Source organism: Delphinapterus leucas, chromosome X (assembly GCF_059928025.1).
Source record: "Delphinapterus leucas isolate spDelLeu-1000000601 "Yukka" chromosome X, BTC_Dleu_Yukka2, whole genome shotgun sequence".
In the NCBI taxonomy this organism is placed as follows: Eukaryota; Metazoa; Chordata; class Mammalia; order Artiodactyla; family Monodontidae; genus Delphinapterus; species Delphinapterus leucas.
This window is the reverse complement of record NC_143150.1, coordinates 460,870-474,002: the sequence shown is the minus strand read 5'-3', so window position 1 is coordinate 474,002 and position 13,133 is coordinate 460,870. Positions and strand designations below refer to the sequence as shown.

Here is a 13,133-nt window from a genome sequence, read left to right as displayed (position 1 = left end):
AAATCAAGGAGAACCTAGGGTAAATACAATTAAAATGAGAAAGGTCAGTTCTGGCTATGTTGACCTTTCTGTGAAATTTCTAGGTTAGGATTACTTAGTAGCCAGTTGAACATGTTTACCTTAGAAGAGAGGTAGATTTTGTAGTCGTCTGTAGGTGATAGCTAAAGCCAAGAGCATGGAAGAAGTCATTTGGAGAGATCATTTCAAGTAAGAAAAGAGGGAGAAGGAGAAAACCTTGAGAAACAACAATATTTATGACATGGACAAAGGAAAATAAGCTGGCACAGGAGACTGAGGAAAAATGGCTATAGATATAGAAGGAAAACTAGAAAAGAAAGGATATTTAAGAAGAGGTAGTGGTAAATGGCCCCAGGGGTCAAATAAGATGAAGACTGAAAGGTACACACTGGGTATGGCAATAAGTTAGTTGCTGGTGACTTTGGAGAGATTAATTTTAATTGGGAGGGGGGTGGATAAACTAGCTGACTACAGGTTTGAAGAATGAATGAGAAGTGAGAATGAAAAGACACTGAATGTAGACAATTATTTCAATAAGTTTAGCTGTGAAGGTGAGGAGTGAGGCGGGGCTGTAACTAGAAGGAGACAGAGTCAAAGGAAGTGTACAAAAGTAGAGATTTAAGAAATGAAAAGCTGATAGGAAGGAGTCAATATGTATGGAAGGCTGAAGACACAGGAGAGAGAAATCCCCAAGGAGGTTGGAAAGGATGAGATCCTGAGCAAAGGTAGCTTTAGAAAGCATAAGCATATAACAATGACGATGATGATGACGACAATGGCTAAAATGATAATAATAATAGCTAGTATTTATTGAACATTTATTATGTTCTAGGAAGTATGCCAAGTGCTTTAAATACATCATGTAACTTAATCCCTAAGCAATACAAATGGACAGGTTTTATTACTAGTCCCATTCTACAGATGAAGAAACTGAGGCACAGAGAGGTTAAGTTATTTTCCAAGATCACAAAGCTAACCTATGTTCCAGTTGGGATACAAATCCAGGTCTGGTTGATTCCATAGCCCGAACTCTTAACCACTCTCATTATACTGCTCATGTACTTGGTCCTTGCCATTGATTAGAAAGGGTTAAATTAAAGGCACAGACAACTGTGTATCTCTGGTAGTGGTCAGAGAGAAAAGAGCTAGTCAATATTTGAACCTCAACCCCTGTCCAACTGTTTCTCATCCCATTTCCTCATATTCTTCCTTCTGCATCCTGTAGAATGAGGATGCAGGGCTTTTTGTATATCCATAACATTGAGCAGGATGTCAAAAAGATGCTTTATTCTTCCTCCTCTGAACCAAATATTCTTAGGTTCCAAACCCTTAAAGGAAATCAATGTATCATGTCAAATAATTACTATTTCTTTTCTGTGGTGAGAAGATTTAAGATCTACTCTCTGTTAGCTACTGGTGGTAATAATATTACAGTATACGACCATATCAAATCAACACATTGTACACCTTATATTTACACAATGTCATATGTCAATTATATCTCAATAAAGCTGCAAAAAAGTATGGTATACGTTATCTTTGACTCAATAGCTTCGGAGTCCATGTAATAAGGTTATTTTTCATTCATTCCTCCTCTCCAACTTCTTGTAAATTGGATTTAAATTCCTCTTACTACCATACCCAAAGTAGTTGTGTTTGGAAGATTGACCCCTTTGCAAAATAATAACTAAATATGAAAAACTGTACAAATTCCCAAACTAATGGTTAATCAATGCATTTTTGGTAAGTTATTTGTAATTACTTTGAGAAAAATGTAAATTAAACAAAATTTACATCCATTTATGTAGTAAGGTAGATTTTCAATCACTTCAAAAATTTTATTCCTGTAAGTCTAAAGAAGACTGAGCTAGGGTATTTAAAAATGATCATGTTTCTATGGAGAAAAGAAACAGTCATACAAATCAGCAGCAGCAGATATGATCTTGGTTCAAATAAAACAGAGAATGATTAAGAAACTATTCAAGACCATCACACGTAATGATCCCACTTTGGAAAATTCTAATCCACCTACCCACAGGGCTCTTGAAAATAGGTAGTGTCAGTGTGCCGATCCAGAGCTAGCTTGGTGTATGCAGTGTCACCCCTGGAGAAGTCTGAAGTGAAATACCACATCCTCCCATAGATGGTTTCTCTGTCAAATGAAGTATAGGAAACCTTTCATTCTTATCATTCAAAACTCTTTCCAATACTTTCTTTAATTATTCACAAATAACGATAGATTGTTTGGCTCCAGATTTCCATCTATAAGGTAAATATGACAGTTGAACACATCACCAGTCTAAACAATTCCTCCACTGAGTAATATTCTAGGAAGCTGGGGGGAAAAGGGTGAAAGGATAATACAGTTTGAAAGCTTAGGGAATCGTCCCACTCTGTTTATGTTTCTACTTTTAATAGCTTTCACACTCAAACTTCTGTCCTGCACTCACCTTCCTCACATAGAAAAAGATGTTTTTGGGTAGCTGCTTTTAGAAGTGATTAATGTAGATCTTCACCCATCTTTTAGACATGTAGGAATAAGAAAAAGAGAAAGGATAGTTTATATTAGCAAGTATTTAGTGAGAGTTGCTGTATCACTGTTATTGTATCTCTCCTTGAGGAGAGATACAATAACATCATGGGTTTTGATTTCATAGTTATTTTCCTACTAGGCTCAGATCTGACTAAAGGTCACTTTAATTCTTTAGCTTTCAGAGTTCATCTTATTCTCTGAACCCTCAAAATCCAAACAGGAAATGGTCTTCCTTCTGAACTATAACCTCTAAAGTCCTGTCAATTTATTGCTTACTAGCACAGCTTTTTTACTTGAAAGTTCTCAAACTGTGTTTGAAACTGAATGGTTCACAAATGTTAATTATGCTCTACTAGGATAGGGCAAATGACCCAGCATACTGTCTGCTACACAATGAGCTATATCTGGCTCTTATGAAATAAAAGGAAAGTACTAATTATAACAAAGTTGGTTTACATCACATTTAATACTACAGAAGATAAATCTATATACTACCTAGAAATGCAATGGAAAGAACATTGTATTTAGGATCAGGAAACCTGAGCTATCTGAATCCCAGTTCTACTGCTTACTAGCAGAGCAGTCCTGGGCAAGCCACTTAATACATTTAAGCCTTAAGAGCCTCATCAGTAGAACAGGAGATAAAATACACACTTATCAGGATTACTATAATGACCAATGAAAATAACGGATTTGAATATGCTGGTTAAATGCTATACAGTATAAGGCAGTAGTATTAACAACCAGCCTCTGAATTAAGTCTTAGGAATAACAGAAGGTCAAAAGTAGATGATCTTTAGACACCATCTTATTCAATCCTGTTACTGATCAGATAGGAAAATAGAGGCTACTGGGGCAGCGGGGGTGAGGATTGAGGGTAGGGGTGTGTGTGTTATGCAGTTGTCTATGTTTACCCAACTGCTTGATGGTAGAACTCAGACTACTATCTGGTTCTCTTTACTCAGGTTAGTGCTCTTTCTAGTGTACAATGACTAACTCCTACTTTGAGCATCACTGGGCTCGAAAAAAATACCAATGACTTTGAAGTCTTCACCATATTAAACATGTAAGTGTCTTTAGAGATTAGAAATCTGGGCTTCAGATAAAGCACTATAGATGGGAATCCCGTTATTCAGGCCACAAAATATTCTGGAAAAACGAGGGTGACCATACTTGTCACTGGAAATTAATTTCTGCAGATTTCAGGAAACTAATGACTTACCTGATCAAGCTGATCCTTTCTGCCAATTTCTCTGTATGTTCCTGAGTAGGAGGGACATTTTCTACAAAAGCAATTCCATACAGCAGAAAGTTTTGTAGAAAGTTCTTCAGTCCCTCCTTGGTTTCTAAGAAGCTCTGGAAATCTACAGATGGAACTTGGGCTTGCTGGTAGATTTCAGCATTCCATAAGATTCTAGGCTGGATGACCTTTTGTTTCTGCCCTTCATAGCTGTTTTTCACCAGCCAATCCAAATCATATCTAGTCACATGACCATCTGGCCCTTTTAAGGGAAAAATAAAAGGCATTAAAAATAATAATTATAAAGGGCTTCCCTGGTGACGCAGTGGTTGACAGTCTGCCTGCCGATGCAGGGGACGTGGGTTCGTGCCCCGGTCTGGGAAGATCCCACATGCTGCGGAGCGGCTGGGCCCGTGAGCCATGGCCGCTGAGCCTGCGCGTCCGGAGCCTGTGCTCCGCAGCAGGAGAGGCCACAACGGTGAGAGGCCTGCGTAGCGCAAAAAAAAAATAATAATAAAATAAATAATAATTATTATAAATACTGCCAACAATTTACTGGTTAAGAATGATGTCATCTGTAGATTAGAGCAATTTTATTTAAGAAGAAAAATAAAAGGTTAAAAAATAAATGCTTCCAAAGAAAGGAAAAACAAAGAGTAACTAAAAGAATACCCTGTTTTGGAAAGGGGCAAACCATTTTTTGTAAAACAATTGTCCTTTAAAAGAGTACCCCAAAGAAGACCAAGTCTCCTGTCCACTCACAAGTGAAAAAGAGTGTGGTCTCATCCAGACGAATGGTCTTTGGCTGGATACATAAATCCACACTGGCAGTGTCTAGGCTGCGCTGGTGAGTCTTAGAGTTGTAGCAAGATGCTGAGAGGCAGTGGTCTCGAAGCCAGACATAATCGAAGCGCATCACGGTGTTAGCATATTGCAGTTCTAAGGAAAAGATCACACTCTTTCATATTATTATATTATTTTACATTATTTATTTAGGAAAACTAAAAAATCAGGATCCAGAAAACTTCCTTCAAACAGTCTTCTACCAAGAAATAAGCTGCGAGCAATGAGGGGGACACTAGCCCCTACTAGATATTAAAACATAGTACAGAACTTCTATGATTAAAACAGTGTGATGTTGGTATAGGAAAAGGCAGATAAAACAACAGAAGAGTATAAAAAGTCCAAAAATATACATGAATGCATAAAGAAATTTGGTATGTAAAAAGTGGCAGGTGTAATCACTGTGGAAAATATGAATTTTTAAATAAACGGTGTTGGGACAACTGATAATCATTTGCAAAGAGATAAAATTAAGTCCATACCTCATATTGTCACTGGGTGTCCATGATAAACTCAAAACAGATCAGAGTTCTAAATTTGGAGAATGAAGCCATTCAAGTATATAAAAAGAAGACATGGATAGAGGATATAAAGGAGGTCCTTGTACCATTCTTGCAACTTTTCTGTTAGTTCTGTTAGTCTGTTAGTTTCTGTTAGTTTGATGTATCAAAATAAAAAGTTAGTAAAAAATCAAACTTTCTTATACATCAGGTTATTCATTTAGACAAGGTAAATAAAAAGGAGTTCAAATTTATAAGAGGAACAAAAACTATAAAGTGTCTGGGAAAAAATGAAAATGTGGAAGACTACTATGGAGAAATCTACAAAACTATCCTGAAAGACTTGAAGGAAACTTGAATGGAGAAATATGCTCACAGGTGGGCAGATTCAATAATGAAAAGGTAGGAATTCTCCCACAAATTAATACACAAAACTCCATGTACTTCCAATCCAAATCCCAGTGAAAATTTTCATGTACTGGACAGGCTAATTCCAAGAATCATACTCAGAATTAATAAAGTAACAATTTTGAGAAAGAAAAAGAAAGGCATGGAGGGGAAGTCTTACTATATATAAAAATGTATTATAAAGCTATAGTCATTTAAAAAGTATGATATTCATGCAGAATGGACTAAGAGATCAAGGGGACAGGATAGAGTCGCAAAACAGACTCAACTGTACATGAAAATATGGTATATGTTAAAGGTGGCATTTTGTAATAGTGGTGAAAAGATAGATTACTCAATAACTAGTTTTGGAAAAATGAATTTTGAAAAATTGATTCTAGAGTCACGTCAGCCTCAACAGTAAATTACTGATAGAGTAAAATATAAAAAATAAAACTATTATATGTTGACAACTTTGAGGTAGGAAAAGCCTTTCTAATATGACACAAAAAACATAAAATATAATTTGTGTGTATGAAGATAAAAACCTTCTGTTTTGCAAACAATGCAAAAAACAAAGTTAAAAGACAAGTAACAGGAAAAATCTTTTTAACGTAAAAGGGTTAATACCCAGGATATAGAATAAATCCTTGTGATCATTAAGATAAAAACTCAATAGAAAAATGACCAAAGGATATCAATAGGAAAGTCACCAGAATTGACCAGTAAACACATGAACTCTTCTAACCTTAGTAGTAATCAGAGAAATGGGTATTAAGATATCATTTTTTATCCATCAGAGTGACAAAAATTTTAAAGTTTGATTAAAACATGTGTTTTCAAAAGATGTGGAGAAATGCATACTCTCAAACATTGGTAATGTGAGTATAAATTGGTGAAGACACACTGAATGGCAATCTGGAAGTTTCTATGAAAATAATAAAAAATATGTATATTTATTGCTTGACCCAGAAATTCACCTCTCAGTACTTACCTTATAGAAACCGTCACATATGAAGAGGTATGCACAAGGATATTCATAATAGTTTTGTTTATAATAGCAAAATAATTAGAAAATAAGACTAAATGTCCGTCAGTGGGGGAAGTTGAGGAATAGCAGAATAAACTGTGGTGTATCTACAATGAGATCCTAATAAACAGTTTAAAAATGCAGTGTATCTGTACTCCTCAAATTGACTTTGTACAATGTTATCATTCTCACTTTAAGGACAGAAAACTAAAGCTCAGAGATGTTAAATAACTTTGTAAGATCATATAATCATTAGGTGGTGAACCTAGGATGTGAACTCAAGTTGTCCAACCCCAAAGTCCTATGCTAGTGTTTCTCAAAGTGTAGTCTTGGGAATCTCTGAAGGTGAGACTTCAGGAAAGGCAGAGTAAGGAGCTTGGAAAATCCTCTCCCCCAATAACAATAATAAAACTGGACAAAATTACCAATAACAACCATTTTAGGACCTGGAAATTGACCAAAGGCTTACAACAAATTAAGAAGCATTTAGTCAAGAAAAACTATTGAACCTTGGGTAAGAACAGTGGGAATCTGTGTGCTTTAGCTTGGGGTGCTTCCACTCCCTACCCCACCCCCACCAGCTCCATCAGCAATAGTTCTACCAGGGCAGGCAAGCCAAGAAAGCCAGCAGCTTTGCTGCTGAAGGGGACTAAATTTATTTGGAGCAGAGCACATAAAAACTCCATGGCCCTGCGTGTTGAATACAATCAAGGAAGGCACACTGGTTGGGACAAGCAATAGATCCGCAGAACAGCCAGAAATCTATCAAGGGGATCAAGGGAATGAGACAGCTATAGTGGGCCTTGGAAAGCCCCCTCACATCCCCGGTGTTCGGTAAGGCTGTGCACACATGCAGGGCTGTGTGCACAATAAGGAGAGATTGGAAAGGGCCCTAGTTATCTACATGTCCCTGGAGGAATGTGAGGAACAGTGGAGACATGTGAAGAATGGCAGAAACTGAAAGCCTGGGCAGACTTATAAACAGCCTAAACTTTGTGTGCCCCAATCCACACACATCCATTGGCAAAAGGTGGAAGCCTTACTGGCTTAAGGTTTTTAGCTTAACCTCTAACCGATTGTTAGCTGGCCACTAAACTATACCAGGGTTTCTCAAACCTTGGTACTATGGACATCTAGGGCTAGATAATTTTTTGTTGCAGGGCACTGTCTTGTGCATTGTAGGATGCTTAACAGCATCCCTAGTCTCCACCCACTAGATGCTAGAAGCATCCTCCTCGCCAGCTGTGACAACTAAAAATGTTCCCAGACATTGCCAAGTGTCTCCTGTGGTGGCAAAATCCCCCCAGTTGAGGACCACTGAGTTATGCTGACCCCACTGTGATACACAGAAGCCACAGTTAAAAACGAATTACTCCAGAGAAGTCAATAAACAAATAAACAAAACACACATACAGCAACAATCCCCCTGCGAGGTCAGAAATCAGTTTCTATAAGATATAACCTAAAATGTCCAGATTTTCAACAAAAAACCCTGAGATACATATAGAAACAGAAAAGAGTGACCCATGCAGTCCATACAAACTGTCTGAGAAGCATATTACAAGAAATCCTATTGTCTAAGACAGGCATGCTGCTAGTAGGTAGCTTATTACCTGGGAGGAAATGCCTTTCCCTTCTAACAGCCTTGGGAGAGAAGCAGAGTGGACCACTGGGACATCACCTCCATGTACCTATAACATCTTCTAGTTATGAGTCAAAAGCTGGTGTTGAATGCTTGAAAATCCAGACACTGAAGTTAACTGAGTCTCTGATATAGCAACTGCTGATACTGTGGAATGGGGCTATTATTTGGTGGTGATCTGAAGTTGGAGTTCTTGACCAAGGATCAATGGAATGATATGTAAAACTCTGCGTGTGTGTGTGTGTGTGTGTGTGTGTGTGTGTGTAGTTCTGTATTTTTCTATAGAGAGGATCCATAGCTTGCAACAGAATTTCTATGAGATTCATAAACTAAAACTATTGAGAACCACTCCCTTAGAGTGATAAAAGTGATTAAGTACTACCAACCCTCGTTCAGATTGGTCATTACACTGAGGTAATCCAGGGTTTTGACAAACTATAACCTTCAAGCTCTTGCACATGCAGTTCCCTCTGGCCAGAACATTCATCCTTACCTTCTCACTCTTTTTCCCTTGCCTAATTCATATTTAAATATTCATGACTCTGCTCAAATCCTGTAGGCAGTCATTTATAACTCTTTAGTTTGGGTTAGGTAACTCTCCTCTTTGTTCTTATAGCACTCCATATGCTGTCTAAAAGCATTTAACACACTGTCTTATAACTGTGTGTTTGTTCTTGCCATAAGACGGTACCTTGAGGATAGGGAATGTGTCTTCTCCATCACTGCATGCTTCGCATTTATCACAACGCCTGGCTCCTGGTACTTGCTCATTCAGAAATGCGAATGATCCTGTCATCAAAACTATGAATGATCTTCTCCTGTCCTATTAGATGGGTGAGAAGTTGCCAGGCACATACTGTACAGTCGTGGAATAATTTGTACTATGGGGATGGACTCATATCTTAAAAAGCTCCAAAAAATCCCCTTTATTTTAGTCAAGTTGGTATGCTTACTGTCCTTTCCATGGCTGGAATTCATTATTACCTCTGCTCTTGCCATTTTTTGCCTTAAAATTATAGGCCCTTCTAATTAAATGACCATCTTTTCTTTCAAAATCTAGCTAAAAATTAATTTAATTCAAGGAAGCTTCCTTGACTAACCCTACATTTCCTTTGAAATTAAGTAGTTGGTATGTATCAATTTAATTTGCATATGGCATAAGCTATTTATGCTTCTTATATTTATTTACTCATTTAATGTTTTATGTTTACATTAAGGTAGGGACTATGTCTTCCATCTTTGGTTCTGTATAAAGTTGACACTGAACAAATGTTTATTAATTAGGTCTTGCCAAAATGTCAATACAGAAGAGAAACTTAGGACTCAACTCATTTCTCTTGTAACCTACATTTAATCAATCACCAAGGTTTGTTACTTCCGCCTCCTATATCACTCTGAAATCCACCTGACCTCTCCATTTCCACTTTTTTCTCCTGCCACCTTCAGCCAATCATCATCTCTAACAGTGGGCCTCTATAAAGCAATTTTTAAAATCAGAGTACTAAAATCAGATTGAACTTTGGAAAAACTGCTCTAGTTTCTAGATCATCAAGGTATCAAGGCAAGGCTATAGTAATCCTGGTAGGATAGTTGCCTTATTGCTGCTTTGAAGCTCATGCTATCCTATATAACTCTAAATTCTTAATTACTCTAATCATGTATCTCCTGAGTCACTTTATTTTTAAATAAATGAAGATCAGTTTACTGTCTTTTACTGTCACCCCATCATCCCTTCCCCTGTCATCATTCTTGGCAGCTTAATCATTATTAATTGTAATACCTTCATAATTTTCATTTCAAACACCCTATACTCTGACTACCTGTTGTTCCTTTTCCAGCTCAATTATTCAGGCACTCTTCACTGTAATAATCCTTCAACTACACAAAAAGCCCCAATCCATTGACCATAAGCTCCTGTTTGTTATCCATCATCTTGCCTCCTTTAATGTCTTCGATTCCCTCCTTACAGGGCCCACCTTCCATGATCCATCATTTTAATTAATTCCTTGCAAACACCCTTAACTCCCTTGCCCCCCTATCTCCCTCTGCCATGCTTCCCTGACAAAGCTCTGACCCGGATACACTCAGGTCCACACCTCCTCTGTGCCTGCAGCCAAGCAGCTAAACATTGTTAGAGAAAAAAAATTTAAACTGTATTGGTTATTTTCATTTTAAAATCATCGCCGAAATATCAAATGAGTACTCAACGCTGCCAAACAGTCCTTGCATAATTTCTTAGTAAAATCACTTACTCACTCTCCAAGAACACTATTATACATAGTCTCTTCTCTCCTCAAACTGCCAACACCACCTCTCCCTTCCCACTTTCAACTGATTACCTTGCTTACTCCTTCAAAGGGAATATGGAAGCAATTAGAAGACAATCTCCACAAACCCATGCTCCACATCCACCCACTTACATGCATCTGTGCCCATATATTCTGCCTACCTTCTTGTTACTATGGTTGAAATATCTGTGCACTTAATCAAGGCCAACACTCTCACTTATGAATCAGATCCTATCTCTTTCCTACTCAGGTACTACACTTCTGAAATTTTTCTATCCCCCTCTTTTGCATCATCAAATTTTCCCCTCCTACTGGATCATTCTCATCAGCGAACATGTTGCAATGTCTTCCATCATAAAACAATATTCCCCCTCCACTACCACTCCACCTCATTTTCCCTTTCATAGTGAAACTTATGGCTTGAGGTTTCCACTACCTCTCCGTTAATAAATTTGTTTTAAATTTTAGAATGATTTTAAGTTTACAGAAAAGTTGCAAATACAAAGAGTTCCCATGTAGCCATTGCCCAGTTTCCCTTATTACTAATACCATATATTAGTATGGTAAATTTGTCACAACTGATGAATGAATATTGATACATTATTTATTAATTAAATCCCATAATTTATTTGAATCTTATTAGTTTTCCCCTAATGTCTTTTTTCTGTCCCAGGATCCCATCCAAGACCCACATTACATTTAGTCATGTCTCCTTAGGCTCCTCTGGGCTGTGACTTTCCTTGTTTTTGATGACCTTGACAGTTTTGAGAGGTACTGGTCAGGCATTTTGTTAGAATGTCCCACAATTTGGGTTTATCTGATGCTTTTATCATGGTTAAAGTGGGGTTATAAGTTTTGGCGAAGATAGCCACAGGAGTGAGGTGCCCTTCTCACCATATCATATCACTGGTACGTGCTATCAAAGGTAGTGTTTGCTACATTTCTCTACTTAAGTTACCCCACCCTCCTTCCATATTCTATTCTTTGGCAGCAAATCACTAAGTGCAGCCTGCATTCTAGGACTGGGGACTTAAGATCCACCTCCATAGTTGGGGGAGGAGGAATATCTACATAAATTATTTGGAATTCTTTTGTATGGGACATTTATATGTACTCTCCCAATTTATTCATATATCAGCATGGATTCATTTATTTTATACTTTTGGTTATAATCTAATATTATATTATTTATTTTCTTGCTCAAATTGTTTCAGATTTGGCCATTAGAAGCTCTTTTAGTTAGCTCCTGTGTCCCTTTAACATTGCCTCATAATTTTTTTGAGCACTTCCCTACTTTCTGGGACTTCAAGATTCTCCAGGCTCATCTTGTATTTTCTCTGACCCAGCTCTAGAATAGTCCATTTTTCTAAGGAGCCCTTGGTTCCTTTTCTTGGAGCATGGTATTAGAAACCAAGATCTGGGTGTTCTCATTTCCACTGTGGTGTCATTGTTTCCAGGACCTCTCAGTGGCTAGAGCTAGGAAATATACTAATCTATGTGTAAAAACATATCTATACAGTCGACCCTTTAACAACATGGGTTTGAACTGCACACATCCACTTATACACAGAATTTTTTTCAATAGTACATACTATGGTACTACACAGTCTGTGGTTGGTTGAATCCGAGAATGTGGAAATGTGGATACAGAGCATCTGTAGCAAGGAAGAGCAAAATCAGACTCCATGTTGGATCTGTTTCTTTTATTTTAACCTTTGCTCTCTGTTGTTTTTTGTTACTATAATCACTAAAAGGATGTTGTCTATAGCTACTGGCATACATAATGGTCTACCTTGGGGAACCCTGCCCCTCTGCCTGAATGTTAAACTAAAGTGCCTTTTTTCAGCTCACAGGGAAACATCCTGACCCTGCCTACCAGTGAATGGCTGCAAGAAAGAAGAAATTAACACATCCCCTCCCCGAGGCTGGCCAAACCAGGAGATGTTTTGCAAGACTTGTGGCCTTTTTAGTTTACTTCCTCATCTCCTCCCCCTCTCTGTTCTATAAAATAAACTGGCATCCAGACCCCAATAAGATGATACTCTAGGACATTAGTCCACCATCTTCTCAGATGCCTGGCTTTCCAAATAAGTCACTGTTCCTTGCCTCAACACCTCATCTCCTGATTTATTGGCCTGTTGTGCAGCGAGCAGAGTGAGCTTGGACTCAGAACTGTGTATACAGAGGGCAATCTACAAGTTATATGCGGATTTTTGACTGCACAGAGGGTTGGCACCCATAACTCCTGCATCGTTCAAGGGTCAACTGTAATTATTTCTGCACCTATACATCTGTATCTATATTAGGCTAAACATGAGTTTATACTGATGTCTTCAACTATAATCCAGTACCACATGACTCATTCTAGCATTTCCCCTATACTTATGGGTAACCACACTCTCCAGACCCCTAGCAACCACTGATTTGTTTACTGTCCCTATAGTTTTGCCTTCAACAGAATGTCATGTCATTCCTTTTGATTGCTGAATAGTATTCCATTGTATGGATGTACTATAGTTTATTAATTAACCTATTGAAGGATATTTTGATAGCTTCCCACTTTTGACAATTATGAATAAAGTGGTTTTTCATGTGTGGGTTTTTGCTGTGGACATAAGTTTACAAATCAGTTGGGTAAATACCTAGGAGTGC

The 13,133-nt window shown here is 37.8% G+C and overlaps 1 protein-coding gene across 1 annotated transcript in view; it reads right to left on the bottom strand.

Annotated features, from left to right (window-relative positions):
* TMLHE (trimethyllysine hydroxylase, epsilon) overlaps positions 1–13,133 on the bottom strand; it is a 67,942-nt gene that overhangs the window by 29,172 nt on the left and 25,637 nt on the right. Inside the window, exons 3-5 of the mRNA XM_022566278.3 lie at positions 4,554–4,730; positions 3,774–4,053; positions 2,051–2,170 (exon numbers count right to left, since the gene is read on the bottom strand). Coding sequence (XP_022421986.1) covers positions 2,051–2,170; positions 3,774–4,053; positions 4,554–4,730 — 577 coding nt within the window. The remainder of the gene's footprint in view (positions 1–2,050; positions 2,171–3,773; positions 4,054–4,553; positions 4,731–13,133) is intronic.